Source organism: Mastigoproctus giganteus, chromosome 6 (genome assembly GCF_048544385.1).
Source record: "Mastigoproctus giganteus isolate SK-2022 chromosome 6, ASM4854438v1, whole genome shotgun sequence".
Taxonomy (NCBI): domain Eukaryota; kingdom Metazoa; phylum Arthropoda; class Arachnida; order Uropygi; family Thelyphonidae; genus Mastigoproctus; species Mastigoproctus giganteus.
The window spans coordinates 124,404,848-124,419,382 of record NC_143580.1 but is presented as its reverse complement, the minus strand read 5'-3'; the positions used below and the strand labels follow the sequence as shown (position 1 = coordinate 124,419,382).

At 38.9% G+C, this 14,535-nt stretch overlaps 1 protein-coding gene across 3 annotated transcripts in view; it reads right to left on the bottom strand.

Annotated features, from left to right (window-relative positions):
- The window catches only part of LOC150084557 (disheveled-associated activator of morphogenesis 2-like), a 575,048-nt gene that overhangs the window by 10,596 nt on the left and 549,917 nt on the right, over window positions 1–14,535 (bottom strand). For all 3 annotated transcript variants that reach the window (XM_090375315.1, XM_090375314.1, XM_090375316.1), the window contains exon 24: window positions 12,516–12,686. In XM_090375315.1, coding sequence (XP_090231441.1) covers window positions 12,516–12,686 — 171 coding nt within the window. The remainder of the gene's footprint in view (window positions 1–12,515; window positions 12,687–14,535) is intronic.

Genomic DNA, 14,535 nt, shown 5'->3' with positions numbered 1-14,535 from the left:
GCCTCCACACCTGTATACAGTACTCAAGGCGTAGCCAGATCATTCCCTTATACAAGGGGATAATCATCTCCTTATCTCTGCTAAAAAAATTCCTGATATTATTGACAAAACACCATGAGCTATTCTTGCAGGCCATCTGCACTGCTCAGAAAACTTCATATCTGCCTGCACAATTATGCCAGGTCCTTTTCATTCTCCACCACTCTCAGTGTAGTATCACACAGTTGATACATTACTGTTGGGTTACTGCTTCCCATACGCAGTACTTTACATTTGTCAACATTAAACTTTTCGAGATCCTGTTGCAGTAGCGTACTGTCGTTAGTGTCATTAACAACCCTGCCGATCTTCGTATCATCTGCAAACATGGACACTAAGCCTGATATACCATCAATATCATTAATAAATACAGAAAACAACAACAGACCCAACACTGAACCCTGGGGGACCCCACTAATAGCATTAGTGCACGAAGAGCAGTGTCCATCGATTACAACTCTCTGCCTTCTCCCAGTCAACCACCCTTTTATCCATTGTAGCATCTTGCCCTTAATGCCATACTGCTCCAATTTGTATAGTTGTCTTCCATGTGCAACAGTATAAAAAGCTTTGCTGAAGAGGTGATATGATATCAAAATTATTTTTGCATCTGTGTCCTTTCCGAACACATCATAATATCGAATCAAATTGGTCACACAAGACTTCCCCTTAACAAACCCATGCTGTGTCGGAACTATAACTGAAGTCTTGTCCAGATGATCCTGCAGTGCTTCTTTAACCAGTGTCTCCATTAATTTCCCTGGAATAGAAGGTTAACTAACAGGTGTGTAATTACTTCTGTCTCCATTTGGTCTTCCTTTGTGAATTGGGATCACATTTGCACATCTCCAGTCCATGGATACCTCCACTGAGTCCAAGGAAGCTCTCATAATTATGGCTAAGGGTTTACTTACTTCGTTTGCTGCCTCTTCTTTAATATAAGTGGATAGATTCCATACACCCCAGGTGCCTGTCTTTTCTATAGCTTCAACAATTTCTCCTCCACTTTGCTCTCAGTTATTACAAAATCATCTAGTTCACTGCCAGAGTTTAATTCACCTCTGGCATTCCCCTCCTTGAATAACCCCTCATGTCTGAATGTAGATGCAAAATACTCATTCAGTTTGTTCGCTACCTGAGCAGGATCATCAACAGTTGAACCATTATTATCCAGTGGACCAATCTGATTCATCCCTTTCGTTCTAGAGTTTACATAAGTAAAGAACTCTTTGTTGTTTTTCTTTGCATCCATTGCCAAAGATTTCTCATAATCTGATTTTGCCTGTGTAACCTCCTTTTGACTTGGTTACAGACTAGCTTATATCTGTCATAGGCTTCCATGTCACCTGTTAATTTATATGTATCCCATGCATTTTTCTTCTCTGCAACATATCTCATTTGTTCATCTAATATCTGTTTAGGTCTAAACCTTGAGCAATATTTCTTAGTTGGTATGAAAAGCCTAGTAGCTTCCAAGATTAATTCTTTGAAAAGGTTCACATTTTTAATTTGCTGTTGGTAACGCCATCAGTTGGTTCCACCATACAGAATTTAAATGCTGTCTCAGACCACCATAGTCGCCTTTACGAAAGCAAAAACCCTTCCCTTTACCCCTGATGGTAATTACCTCTTTGAGTAAATCCCACTTCAACACACTGTGATCAGTGCCGCCAATGGTTCCTTTATTTGCAGATTCTTAATGCATGAAGAATCCCTACTGATAATCCGATCAAGAGTATTACTCCCTGAAGTTTCCTCCTGAACATGCTGCTGTAGAAAACAATCATCTGATAAATACACAAAAAGTCTTGTTAGTTTGCGAATGACCAACCCACTCGTTCCAGTCAATATCTGGAAAGTTAAAATCCCCCATTATAAGACACTCTGATTTACTGGCCCACTCTTTTTTCTGTACAGTTCTTTATTATACTCATCAGAGTCGTTAGGCCTATAACATGCTCCTACTCTCAATTTTGCTTTCCCAGTGCTTATGTCACACCAAACTCATTCGACACTGCAGTGTCCAGCCATGTTGACTGGCTATACTCCCTTGGATTTTATGTGTTTCCTAACTAATGTCATAACCCCTCGTCCCTTCCTATCCCTTCCTGTACACACTGTACTCCCCAAATTCCATTTCTGTGTTCCTTATATCTCTGTGACACCACGTCTCTGATATCCCAAAAATATCTGCCTTTGATGTTTGACCAACAACTGAAATTCATCAAATTTATTTACCAAATTCCTAGCATTGATGTAACCGGAAGTATACATGCACCTGGTCTTACTCTTAGCTGCCCTAACACAGGCCATGTATTTACGTGTTTTGCAATGACTCCCAGCAGCCTCTGAAATCCACATGATTTCCAGGCTGCTGCTCATTCCAATAGAAGCAGTGCAAGAATCATTTTCACCTCTCCCAGCGGCAACTGTTAATCTATTAGTCCGTGTATCCCCCCAAGCTATCAGTTTTCCAACCCACCTAACACTGCCTCAATAGCATCGCCAAATATTCTTGCACCCTTTCTATTTAAGTGTATCCCATCCCTGTAGAAACAGACCAAGCTGAGGAAAATTCTACCACTTGAGCCTTGCACAGTCTCTCCAGGGCCGAATTGAATGACAAGGCTCTCATCATATACTCCTTCCTATCGTGTCTTGGAGAATTTCAGACACATTTTGAAATTCAATCCCAACTCATGGCGTTTTTTCAACATATACCTGTAGTTGTTGATATATGCTCTATAGTGATTCTTCATGCATTAAGAACCTGCAGATAAATGAACCACTAGGTGGCAGTGATCACAGTGTGTTGAAGTGGGATTTACTCAAGGAGGTAACTACCATCAGAGGTAAAGGGAAGGGTTTTTGTTTTCGTAAAGGCGACTATGATGGTCTGAGACAGTATTTAAATTCTATACAGTGGGACCAACTGATGATGTTACCAACAGTAAACTCAAAATGGGAAGCATTCAAGGAACTAATCTTGGTGGCTACCAGGCTTTACATACCAACTAAGAAATATTGTTCAAGGTTTAGGCCTAAATGGTTGTCAGATGGACTAATGAGACATGTGGCAGAGAAGAAAAATGCATGGGATACATACAAATTAATAATAGTAGTAGTAGTAGTAGTAGTAGTAGTAGTAGTGGCACATGATGCAAGAAAGCAAGTGTAGGAGCTTATGCAGCATCAGCCAAAAAAAAAAAAAAAAAAAAAAAAAATCACACGATTCCCTCCAAATGCCTGTCCAGTTCCTCCTTAAATTTATTTAACCTATCAACTTCTACAACGACAGATGGAAGTTTGTTCCAGCAATTAACCACCTGCTGGCTAAAGGCAAATTTCCGCACATCTATTCTACATCTGTCCTTTCTTAATTTGAACTTATGTCCCCGTAGGTTGGTAATCTGAACAAGTGGAAGGATCCCATCAGAATTCAGCGTGCTCAACCCATTCAAGGCCTTATAGACCTCAATCAGATCACCGCGCAAGTGCCTAGTCTCCAGCCACTGCAATTTGCAGAACTTAAGCCTCTCTTGGTAAGAGAATTCCTTCATTCCCCTCACCAATCGTGTTGCTCTTCTCTGTACACGCTCAAGCAACTCTACATCCTTCCTAAAATGAGGCCTCCAGACCTGTACGCAGTATTCAAGGCGTGGCCTGACCATTGCCTTATACAGAGGGACAATCACCTCCTTTTCCCTGCTAGCAAAATTCCTATATATCATTGACAAAACCCGATGACCCGCCCTAGCAGCCTGTCTGCACTGCTCAGAAAACTTCATATATGACTGCACAATTACTCCCAGGTCTTTTTCATTTTCTACCACCTTAAGTGTAGTACCACACAGTTGGTACGTTTCTCTGGGGTTACTTCTACCCATATGCAGTACTTTGCATTTGTCAAGGTTGAACTTCAGTTGCCACTTCTTAGCCCATCTGCCCAAATTATCTAGATCCTGTTGCAGTAGCACACTGCCATTACTGTCATTAACAACCCTGCCAACCTTTGTGTCATCTGCAAACTTCGACATTAAGCCTGATATACCTTCATCAATATCATTGATAAATACACAAAACAACAGAGGACCCAACACCGAACCCTGTGGGACTCCACTAATAACATTAGTCCACGAAGAGCAGCACCCATTGATTACTACCCTCTGTCTTCTCCCACTTAACCATCCTTTTATCCATTGTAGCAACTTACCCTTAATACCATTCTGCTCCAATTTGTACAGTAGTCTTCCATGCGCAACAGTGTCAAAAGCTTTCCTGAAATCCAAGTATATGATATCAAAATTATTTTTTGCATCCAGTTCCTTGTCATCCACTTCCATGTCACCCTAATGGGTGACATGGAAGCCTATGATAGATATAAGTTGGTCTGTAACCAAGTCACAAAGGAGATTAGGCAGGCAAAGGCAGACTACGAAAAATCCTTGGCAAAGGATGCAAAGAAAAACAGAAAGGAGTTCTTTACATACTTGAACTCGAGAAGGAAAGGGATGAATCAGATTGGTCCACTGGATATTGATGGTTCAACAGTTGAGGATCCTGCTCAGGTGGCTAACAATCTAAACGAGTATTTTGCATCTACATTCACGCATGAGGAGTTATTCAGGAAGGAGAATGATGTAGGTAAAGTAAACATTGGCAGTGAGCTGGATGATTTTGTAATAACAGAGAGGAAAGTGGAGGAGAGATTGTTGAGGATAAACATAAAAAAGGCACCTGGGGTGGATGGGATCTATCCAGTTATATTAAAGGAGGCAGCAAAGGAAGTATGTAAACCCCTAGCCATAATTATGAGAGCTTCTTTGGACTCAGGGGAGGTACCCATAGACTGGAGAAGTGCAAATGTAACCCCAATTCACAAAGGAGGATCAAAGGCTGACACAAGTAATTATAGACCTGTTAGTTTAACTTCTGTTCCAGGTAAATTAATGGAGGCACTGGTTAAAGAAGCACTGCAGGATCATCTAGACAAGAATTCAGTTATAGCTCAGACGCAGCATGGTTTTGTTAAGGGCAGGTCTTGCCTGACCAATTTGATTGGATACTATGATGTAGTCACAAAAGAACTGGATGCAGGGAATAACTTTGATATTATATATTTGGATCTTAGAAAGGCTTTTGATACTGTTGCACATGGAAGACTGCTGCACAAATTGGAGCAGTGTGGCATTGGAGGCAAATTGCTGCTATGGATAAGGGGATGGTTGAGTGGCAGAAGACAGAGAGTGGTAATCAATGGACACTGCTCAACGTGGACTAATGTTATTAGTGGAGTTCCTCAAGGTTCAGTGTTGGGTCCATTGTTGTTTTCGGTGTTTATGAATGATATTGATGATGGGATATCAAGTTTAATGTCTAAGTTTGCAGATGATACAAAGGTTGGCAGGGTCGTTAAGGACACTACTGACGCTATGCTGCTGCAACAGGATCTGGAAAGGTTGAACAGATGGGCTGAGAGGTGGCAAATGAAGTTTAACATTGACAAATGTAAAGTACTACATATGGGTAACAGTAACCCCAGAGCAATGTATCAACTCTGCGGTACTACACTGACAGTGGTGGGGAATGAAAAGGACCTGGGGGTAATTGTGCAGGCAGATATGAAGTTCTCTGAGCAGTGCAGACGAGCTGCAAGAGTAGCTCATGGTGTCTTGTCAATGATATACAGGAATTTTTCTAGCAGGGATAAGGAGGTGATTATTCCCTTGTATAAGGCAATGGTTGGGCCACATCTTGAGTACTGTATACAGGTCTGGAGGCCTCATTTCAAGAAGGATGTAGAGCTGCTGGAACGGGTACAGAGAAGGGCAACAAGATTAGTAAATGGAACAAAGGGTTGCTCTTACGAAGAAAGGCTTAAGTTTTGCAAATTACAGAGTCTGGAGATTAGGCACCGGTGAGGTGATCTGATAGAGGTGTATAAGGCTTTGAATGATTTGAGCATGCTCAATGCCAATGGGATTCTTCATCTTTCTCAGAATAATCACCTCAGAGGGCATAAATTCAAATTGAGGAAGGACGGATATCGGATAGATGTGCGGAAATTTGCCTTTGGCCAGCGGGTGGTTGGTTGGTGGAACCGACTTCCATCACTTGTTGTTGAAGTTGATAGCCTAAACAAATTTAAAGCTCAACTGGACAGGTATTTCGAACGAACGGAGGGGTGAAATGGGAGAGGGTTTTTTTTTTTTTTTTTTTTGGCTGATGCTGAATAAGCTTGCTTTCTTGCATCATATGCCTCTACTAATGCTAATGCTAATGCTATATATCAGCCTTTGCCTCTGGCAGACATACTCTGCTCCTTTTGGCATGCTCTGGGGCAAGAAACATCCATGTGCACCATGTGTATTTTACAGTTTAACTGTTGCTGGATGGCATATGAAAAGTCCAGTTTTCAGAGTTTGAAAACCAAGTACCCATTGCTAATGACTAACTCGCTCAGTAATGACATAAGCACTAATGAGGAAGCAAAATTGAGGGTAGGAATGTTTATAGGCCTAATGACTCTGATGATTACAGTGAACAACTGTATAGAGAAATAAGAGTGGGCCAGTAAATTGAATTGTCTTGTAATGGAGGATTTTAACTTCCCAAATTTTGACTGGAACTCATGGGTTGGTCGTTCACAACACTAGCAAAGTTTTTATGAATTTATTGGATGATTGTTATCTACAGCAGCATATTTGAAAGGCAACGAGAGGGAGTAATACTCGTGATCTGATTATCAGTAGAAATTCTTTATGCATTGAGAATTGGTAGATAAAGGAACTACTAGGTGACAATAATCACAGTGTGCTGACGTGGAATTTACTCAAAGGAGTAACTACCACCAGGGGTAAAGGGAAAAGGCTTTGCTTTCGTAAAGGTGACTGTAGTGGTCTAAGACAGTTTTTAAATTCTATACAATGAGACCAACTGATGATGTTACTAACAGCAAATTATAAATTGGAAGCATTCAAGGAAGTAATCTTGGAAACTACTAGGCTTTTTCTCCCAAATAAGAAATACTATTCAAGGTTTACACTTAAAGGGATGTCAGATAAACTAATGAGACTCATGGCAGAGAAGAAAAATGAGTGGGATACATATAAATTATCACTGATACTGAAGACTATGGTAGATATAAGTTAGTCTGTAATCAAGTCACAAAGGAGGTCAGGCAAGCGAAGGCAGATTCTGAAAATTCTTTGGCAAAGGATGCAAAGAGGAACAGCAAAGACTTCCTTACTTATGTAAACTCTAGAAGGAAGGGGATGAATGAGATTGGTCCACTTGATATCGATGGTTCAATTGTTGATAATCCTACTGAGGTAGCTGACAAACCGAATGAGTATTTTGCATCTACATTCACACATAAGGAAGTCTGTAGGGAAGTGGAGGCCAGAAGCTTATCAAACTTTAGCATAGAGTTAAATGATTTTGTAATAAGTGAGAGCAAAGTGGAGGAGAAATTGTTGAACATAAGAAAGGCACCTCGGGTGGATGGGATCTATCCAGTTGTATTAAAGGAGGCAACAAAGGAAGTAAGCAAACTTCCCTTAGCCATAATTATGAGTGCTTCCTTCGACTCATGGGAGGTCCCCATGGGCTGAGGATGTGCAGATGTGTCCTCAATTCACAAAGGGGATCAAATGGAGACCTGTTAGCTTAACTTCTGTTCCAAGGAAAAATAATGGAGTCACTGGTTAAAGAAGAACTGTAAGATCATCTATACAAGACTGCAATTATAATTCAAGACACAGAATGGGTTTGTTAAGGGGAAGTTTAGTATTCACCCCAGGGGCTCACATTGCTTGGCACACCCAGGGTCCTGATCTGGATAATCATCATTCTTCTCTTTCTTAGTGATACCTCTCTCTCTCTCTCTCTCTCTCTCTCTCTCTCTCTCTCTCTCTCTCTCTCTCTCTCTCTCTCTCTCTCTCTCTCTCATTCCATATACTTGGATTTTCGGAAAGCTTTTGTTTCTGTTGCACACTTTTGTTTCAAATCGTAGCAGTATGGCATTCATTAAGGGATAGTTGTTGCCATGATATTGACAAAGGTATATCTAGGTTAATGTCTCAGTTTGCAGACGATACAAAAGTTGGAAGGGGTTGTTAATGCACAAATATCATTAACAATAGTATCTAGAAAAGTTGAGGATGGGCTTAGAGGTGGCAACTGAAGTTTAACATTGTCAAATGTAAAGTACTGCTCCTTTGTACGGGTAGCAGTAATCCTAGAATAATGTACCAACTATATGGTACTATACTCAAACAGTGGAGAGTGAAAAAGACCTGGGGTTAATTGTGCAGTCTGATATGAAGTTTTCTGAGCAGTGCAGACAGGCTGCAAGTGTAGCTCATGGTGTCTTCTGAATGATATACAGGAATTTTTGCTTGCAGGGATAAGGAGGTAATTGTCCCCTTGTATAAGGGAATGGTCAGGCCACATACTGCATACAGGTCTGAAGGCCTCATTTTAAAATCCCTAATGAGACTCATGGCAGAGAAGAAAAATGAGTGGGATGGCAACTAGAGCTGCTGGAATGAGAACAGAGAAGGGCAACAAGATTGGTGAGTGAAACAAAGGGTTGTTGTTACCAGGAAAGGCTTAAATTTTGCAAATTGTAGCATCTGGAGACTAGCCACCTGTGAGTTGATCTAATTGAGGTGTATAAGGTCTTGAATGGTTTAAGCAAGCTTAGTGCTGATGGGACTCTTTCTCTTTCTCAGATTACCCACCTGAGAAGTCATAAATTTAAACTGAGGAAAGACAATTGTAGAATAGATGTGCGGAAATTTACCTTTACCCAGTGGGTGGTTGATAGTTGTAACAATCAATAGTGGAGGTCAACAACTGAAATAAGTTCAAGGTAGAACTAAACAAAAGTTTGGAGTGAATGGATGGTGAAATTGGAGGTTTTTTTTTTTTTTTGATGTGGAAGCATCTTTGTCGGCACCTACTAAATTTTGGACGGTAGTAAAAGCAATTTGTCATGTGGAAATGATGTCATTTCCATTTCATAACAAAGAAAAATGGAGTTGGGAAAGGAGATCGCAGAAAAGGATCATGGGCACCTTGGCTGTACCCAGAGCCGGCATAAACTAGCTGGCGGTAAAAACGTTTATGATTCAGGGCATACCACTTAGGTGGTTTTGGGCTAACCATTGCCACCCATGGCAGAACCCTTTTGGCAACTGGAGAAATGGATATCTTGCAAAATTTAAGGTAAAGTAAAGCATTTAAAGCAAATGATCATGGGAGGTGATCTTAGATGTGCTCAGAGCTGGCATAAACCAGCTGGTTGTGGAAAAATGTTCATGATTCGGGGCATACCACTTAGGTGGCTTTGGGCTAACCATTGCCACCCATGGCAGAAACCTTTTGGTAACCAACGAAATGAATATCTTGAGGACAGTGATCTTAGATGTGCTCAGAGCTGGTTTATGCCAGTTCTGAGCACATCGAAGATCATTACACTACTTGCACTTCAGCCTTACCAGTTGAAGTGCATGTAACCCAGACTTTACAGTACCTCTCTGTATTACTGAATATTTTCATCAAGAGGTTGTATATTTCCATCAAGAGGTGAATCATAAACGTTTTTCTTCAACCAGCTGGGCTGGTGAAGAATATTTGAATCTGTTCATGATTGGGAGATAGCAGACTCCAAATTACATGTATGAGTAGAATCTTTTGCTTGCCATTGGCCTTCTCATTAAGTTGCAGAAGTCCTCATTCTTCATCAAATTTTCTTGTTTCTTTACAATTGTGCTGAGTTTATCGAGTGTGGCAAGCTTTAGATCCTCATTCATCTCGTTGTTTGGATGATTGTAAAAGTTTTGAAAGGGGTGCTTCGCAAGGTCAACATCATTGTTGTCTTGACATATCGTCTTACATATTTCAATCGTTTTGCGAATGTCCGTTTTTCATCCAGCAAAAACAGGCAAATCGAGAAGAGAACACCCACAATTTACAGACACAATACTCATGGGAATATGAACTAACATTAAAAGTGATCCTAATGTAATAGTTTGGATTATATCAGGTTTGTCACTATGCTTTAATATTCTTCTTTTCTTCTCTGTATGAGGTTTATTAACTTTAGGAGCCATAGATGAGGGGTTTGTAATTTAAAATAAATGTAAAACAGCAGTATAATCGGTGATATCAGTACAGAATTTGCTTTGAAAATGGCAAAGGTAAAGAAATGCGGTAATCACGTGACTTGCTGTTTTGGTTTTTCAGCACTGCAAGACATCTGCGCTGTATATATGCATCCAATCTCAATGTACCATTATTTTGAATGTGCCGTTATTTTGACAGTCTACTGTATTTGTATTATTATAACCATACTATTCGAAAAATGGCTACAATCAAATGGGTAATTAGGCTATTGGCCTAACCTCTTCCAAACGTAGAGGAAGCAGCAGGTGTGTGTATCCTATTTATCGCTAACATTGATTCAGTAGAGTAAGTAGTGGGCATGAGCATAAATTACATCGTTTATGATTTCGGTTCTAGCTGTTCGAAATTTATTAGGTTTGATGTTTACACATAAAACATCTTTCATGCGTACAGGGTACACACGCAATTTTTTTTGGCTGATGCTATATAAGCTTGCTTTCTTGCATCTTATGCCTCTACTAATGCTAATGCTAAAACCACGAGTGCAGTGGTTCCCAATTTTTTTTGCCCCATGCACCCTTTTCACCATATGTCAGAATGTCATTCCCCCCCTTTCCAAGATTGATGTCATTCTCTCCCTTTCCAAGATTGTCTTACTCAAAAGGTGCATTCCAAAAAGATAAAAAAGTGAAATATTTATCTTTATTTTTAATTTAATATGTGACATCCAATAAAGTGTGATGTCCTGTAGATTTTATACAATCTGTAGAATTGTAGTTTGTAGAAAGATCAATATTCCAATAGTTTGAGTCTGTCAATCTGTGGTCCCAATTTCCACCTGAAACCCTAAAATCCCCCCCCCCCCCGGTTGAGAACCCCCTGCACTAGTGCATGGAGTTTTTTTTTTTCAAAACAAACAAATTTTTTGGCACATCATCTCAGTACCTTAAAATCTGTAACACAGTAAACTCTATAAAATACTACTTGCAGTTCATTAAAACCTGGTACAGATTTTACAAAAAAACTATTTATTGTAAAATCAATGTTTATAGTCCTTAAATTTTAAGAAAGCAATCTAATGCTCATATCAATGATCACACTTGTGTTTTAGAATCCATGCAAAGCGAATCAAATTTCTTTCTTTATAAGATTTTTGCACGACTCTCTTGTCTTTTAATCTCCTTTTTCTGCCAGCAGGATTTAATCTGCATAGATAATGCAATGAACTTGCAAGAGAACTTGCCTTTGCAACAAGCAGAACAAACTTACTTTTTCAACGAATTGTGTTGGTATTGCATTAGTTTAAAACAGATGGCCTGTCCAAAAGGTTAATTGGCTGTTTGTTTAAAAGATGGGATAGCTATGACAGCCCGTTTTAGGACTAACTGGTCCATCATTAAATAGCTGATGATCTCTAGTGACAAATCACAAGCAAAACAGTTGTAAAGAAGTTGTTCGATGAATTGCCATGCATTATATGAAATCAGTTTTTAAAGTTGTAATATAGCTAAAGCTATCTATTGAAAGTCGTGCAATACCATGACAGCTTTATTATAAAGGTTAGTTTATTCTCTTGTGAGAATTAAGATTATTGCAGTTCATGGGGTAGCAGTTTAAATCTTGCTGCCCCTATGTCTCCAAAAAAACAGATGAAAGGACAAGGTAGTCATTATAAATGTTTATGGTTGTAAATAAGTTCAGTTGTTTGTGCTAAAGATTTATTGAAATGTGCTCCTCTAAAACAACCTCCTGCTCAACCTCTCTAAAATCAGCACATTTCAGTTCTCAAGGGAGAGGATTTCAGTTCAAGGGATTTCAGTTCTCAAGGATAGATCCTCCCAAGGAGCACTGTTTTACTGAGGTGCACAGGTTTTAAACTTGTTTTAGAGCACTAAAGTTGTCATTAGACTGATTTTTTGAAATGGGGTGAATGAAAGTATTGAGTATAGTTACAAATTAATCATATGTAATTATTTTGTTCGGCAATCCTTGGAACCTTTCCTTATTTTAGAGGAGCGGCATAATTACTATTTTGGCATTAAGGAAAAGTTCTAAGAGTTGTACATCTTCTCCAATTTTTAATAATAAAAAAAAAAAAGTGAAAGAAGTCTAGCAATATTGGTTGGGAAAAAAAGTTCTCCATGCACTAGTCAAAAGATACAAGTATTTTCTATCAGAGGCTTTTGAAGCTCTGCATCCAGACCAATTTTATAACCAAGATTGTCTCAAATATCTGAAAATGAGCCTCCTAATTTTATAATTTTAGTGCGATATTTAGTGCCTTTCTATAATTTTAGTGCAATTCTTCATTTCATCCATAATTAAAAACAATATCAAATAATTACCTCCGATTCTTGCCTTGCCCGTCGTTCTTCATCTTCTTTTTTACGTCGAAAGTTGTCAGTGTCTTGTTGCGCTTCATGGAAAGATAAAAGAAATGTATCAAAGATACCAAAAAATTCATCTGGCTGTATGTGGTCAGGATCTTCTCCAAACAGCTTCACAACTCTGTCATACTGCAACAAGAAGCATACTATTAAAAATAATCATATGTATTACATAAAAGATTTAAAAGATTTTCAGAGAAATAGAAAATACAACTGCCACTTAAATATGCTCATGATGAGTACTGAGAGTAACAAAATGGGAAGCAATCAAACTACCAAAAGCCAAAATTCAAAAAATGAATATTGGAATAATGTCAAAGAGTCAAAGAGGCAAAGCTAACAATGAAAATAATAAAAAAAATATATCAATTTATTGGTAACAGTATAATTACAGTGAACAGGCAATAATCATGACTGGCCCTGAAAAGTGCAGGTACCACAGAAAGATATTGAATTACTTGGTCCTGCCATGCTGCCCTTCACAGAGGTTGCTCAAAAGTATCAATTGCTTGTTACTTGTTGGTTGAAGATTAATCATTGTAACTTTCTCTGCCTTCCCTGAATATAGACACTGTTTTATTTGAGTAGTTTCTGAAATGATATGTTACAGTTTTTGTAGGATAGTTGACAACACCTGTGAAGTATAATGGTTGTGCTACTCCTCACAGGTGTTGGCTCAAAAGAACCGCTTTCAACAACTTCGCTTTTATCAGTTTTATAAAATGGAAGTGACTAATACTATCTAATATATATATATATATACAGGCAACCCTAGTATAACATGGTAGTTTTATTCCCACAAAATCTTGTGTAATGCAAAACCGTGATATATGGGACTAAGAACCAGTACAAAAAGGGGGGTTATGTTCTAGAAGCTAACAAAAATACACCATTTTTTTTTTTTTTTTAATAACTATCAGAAACTTAATTTTTATAATAGTAATAACTTAATATTTTAACTTTATTTTTATAATAGTAGTAACTTGTCAAGGATCTGGGTATATTCTTACCATGTGTATGCCCTATCCAAAAATTTCATTAATTCATACAGTATGTCCCTCCACTTTTTCTTACTATTGAATACACCATGAATTGTCAAACTAATAGAGTAAGCTTATCTGCGAAAAGACCTAAACCTCCCAAACACTTCCTAGTTCATTTCACAAATATACATGGTCTCAATTCTAATCTCAACGATGTCCATTTCCACTTGCAGTCTGCCAAACCTCATGTACTTTTTCTGACAGAATCTCAGTTATCTATTGATTCAACTACTGCTCATCTCAGTTGCCCAAATTATTCGCTGTATGATTCCTTCGCCTCAAAGGTGGTACTTGCGCATATGTCCATTTCGATATTCCCTGTCAGAGACTTGGTAATTTGCTCCTCTGGCTTAAAATCTCTCTACTTCATTGTGTCAAATTCATCTGTTGCCTCTACCGTTCTCCCAACTCCACTAACCACTTGGAGCTCTTTGACTTCCTCTCTTTGCAACTTGACTTTCTCAGTCCAACTTTCCTAACAGTGAGGTAATTTTCCTTGGTGATTTTAATGTTCACAACTCCAGCTGGCTTCAGTTTACTAGTCACACTGACCCAACTGGTCGATATGCTGAGGCTTCTTGCGCAGATTGTTCACTTACCTACAAGAATACTGAACAATCCTAACCATACAGCCAACACGTTTGATCTTTTTCTCACAAAAACAACCCTTCTAAGTACATGGTCGAAGTGAGTGGTCCTTTAGGCACCTCAGATCACAACATGGTGATTGCCTCTTCTCCAATGGAACCATTATCTCATGGCTATTCCCAACCTTATATTGTTTGGCATTACAAGAATGCAAAATGGGATGACCTGTGAGATTTCTTTTCTTCTTTTCCTTGGTCGGATTACTGTTTCAAAACTTCTGATGTCAACTTTTGCTCAGATCGTGTCAGTGAAATTATTCTTGTAGGAATGGAATCCTTTATCCCACA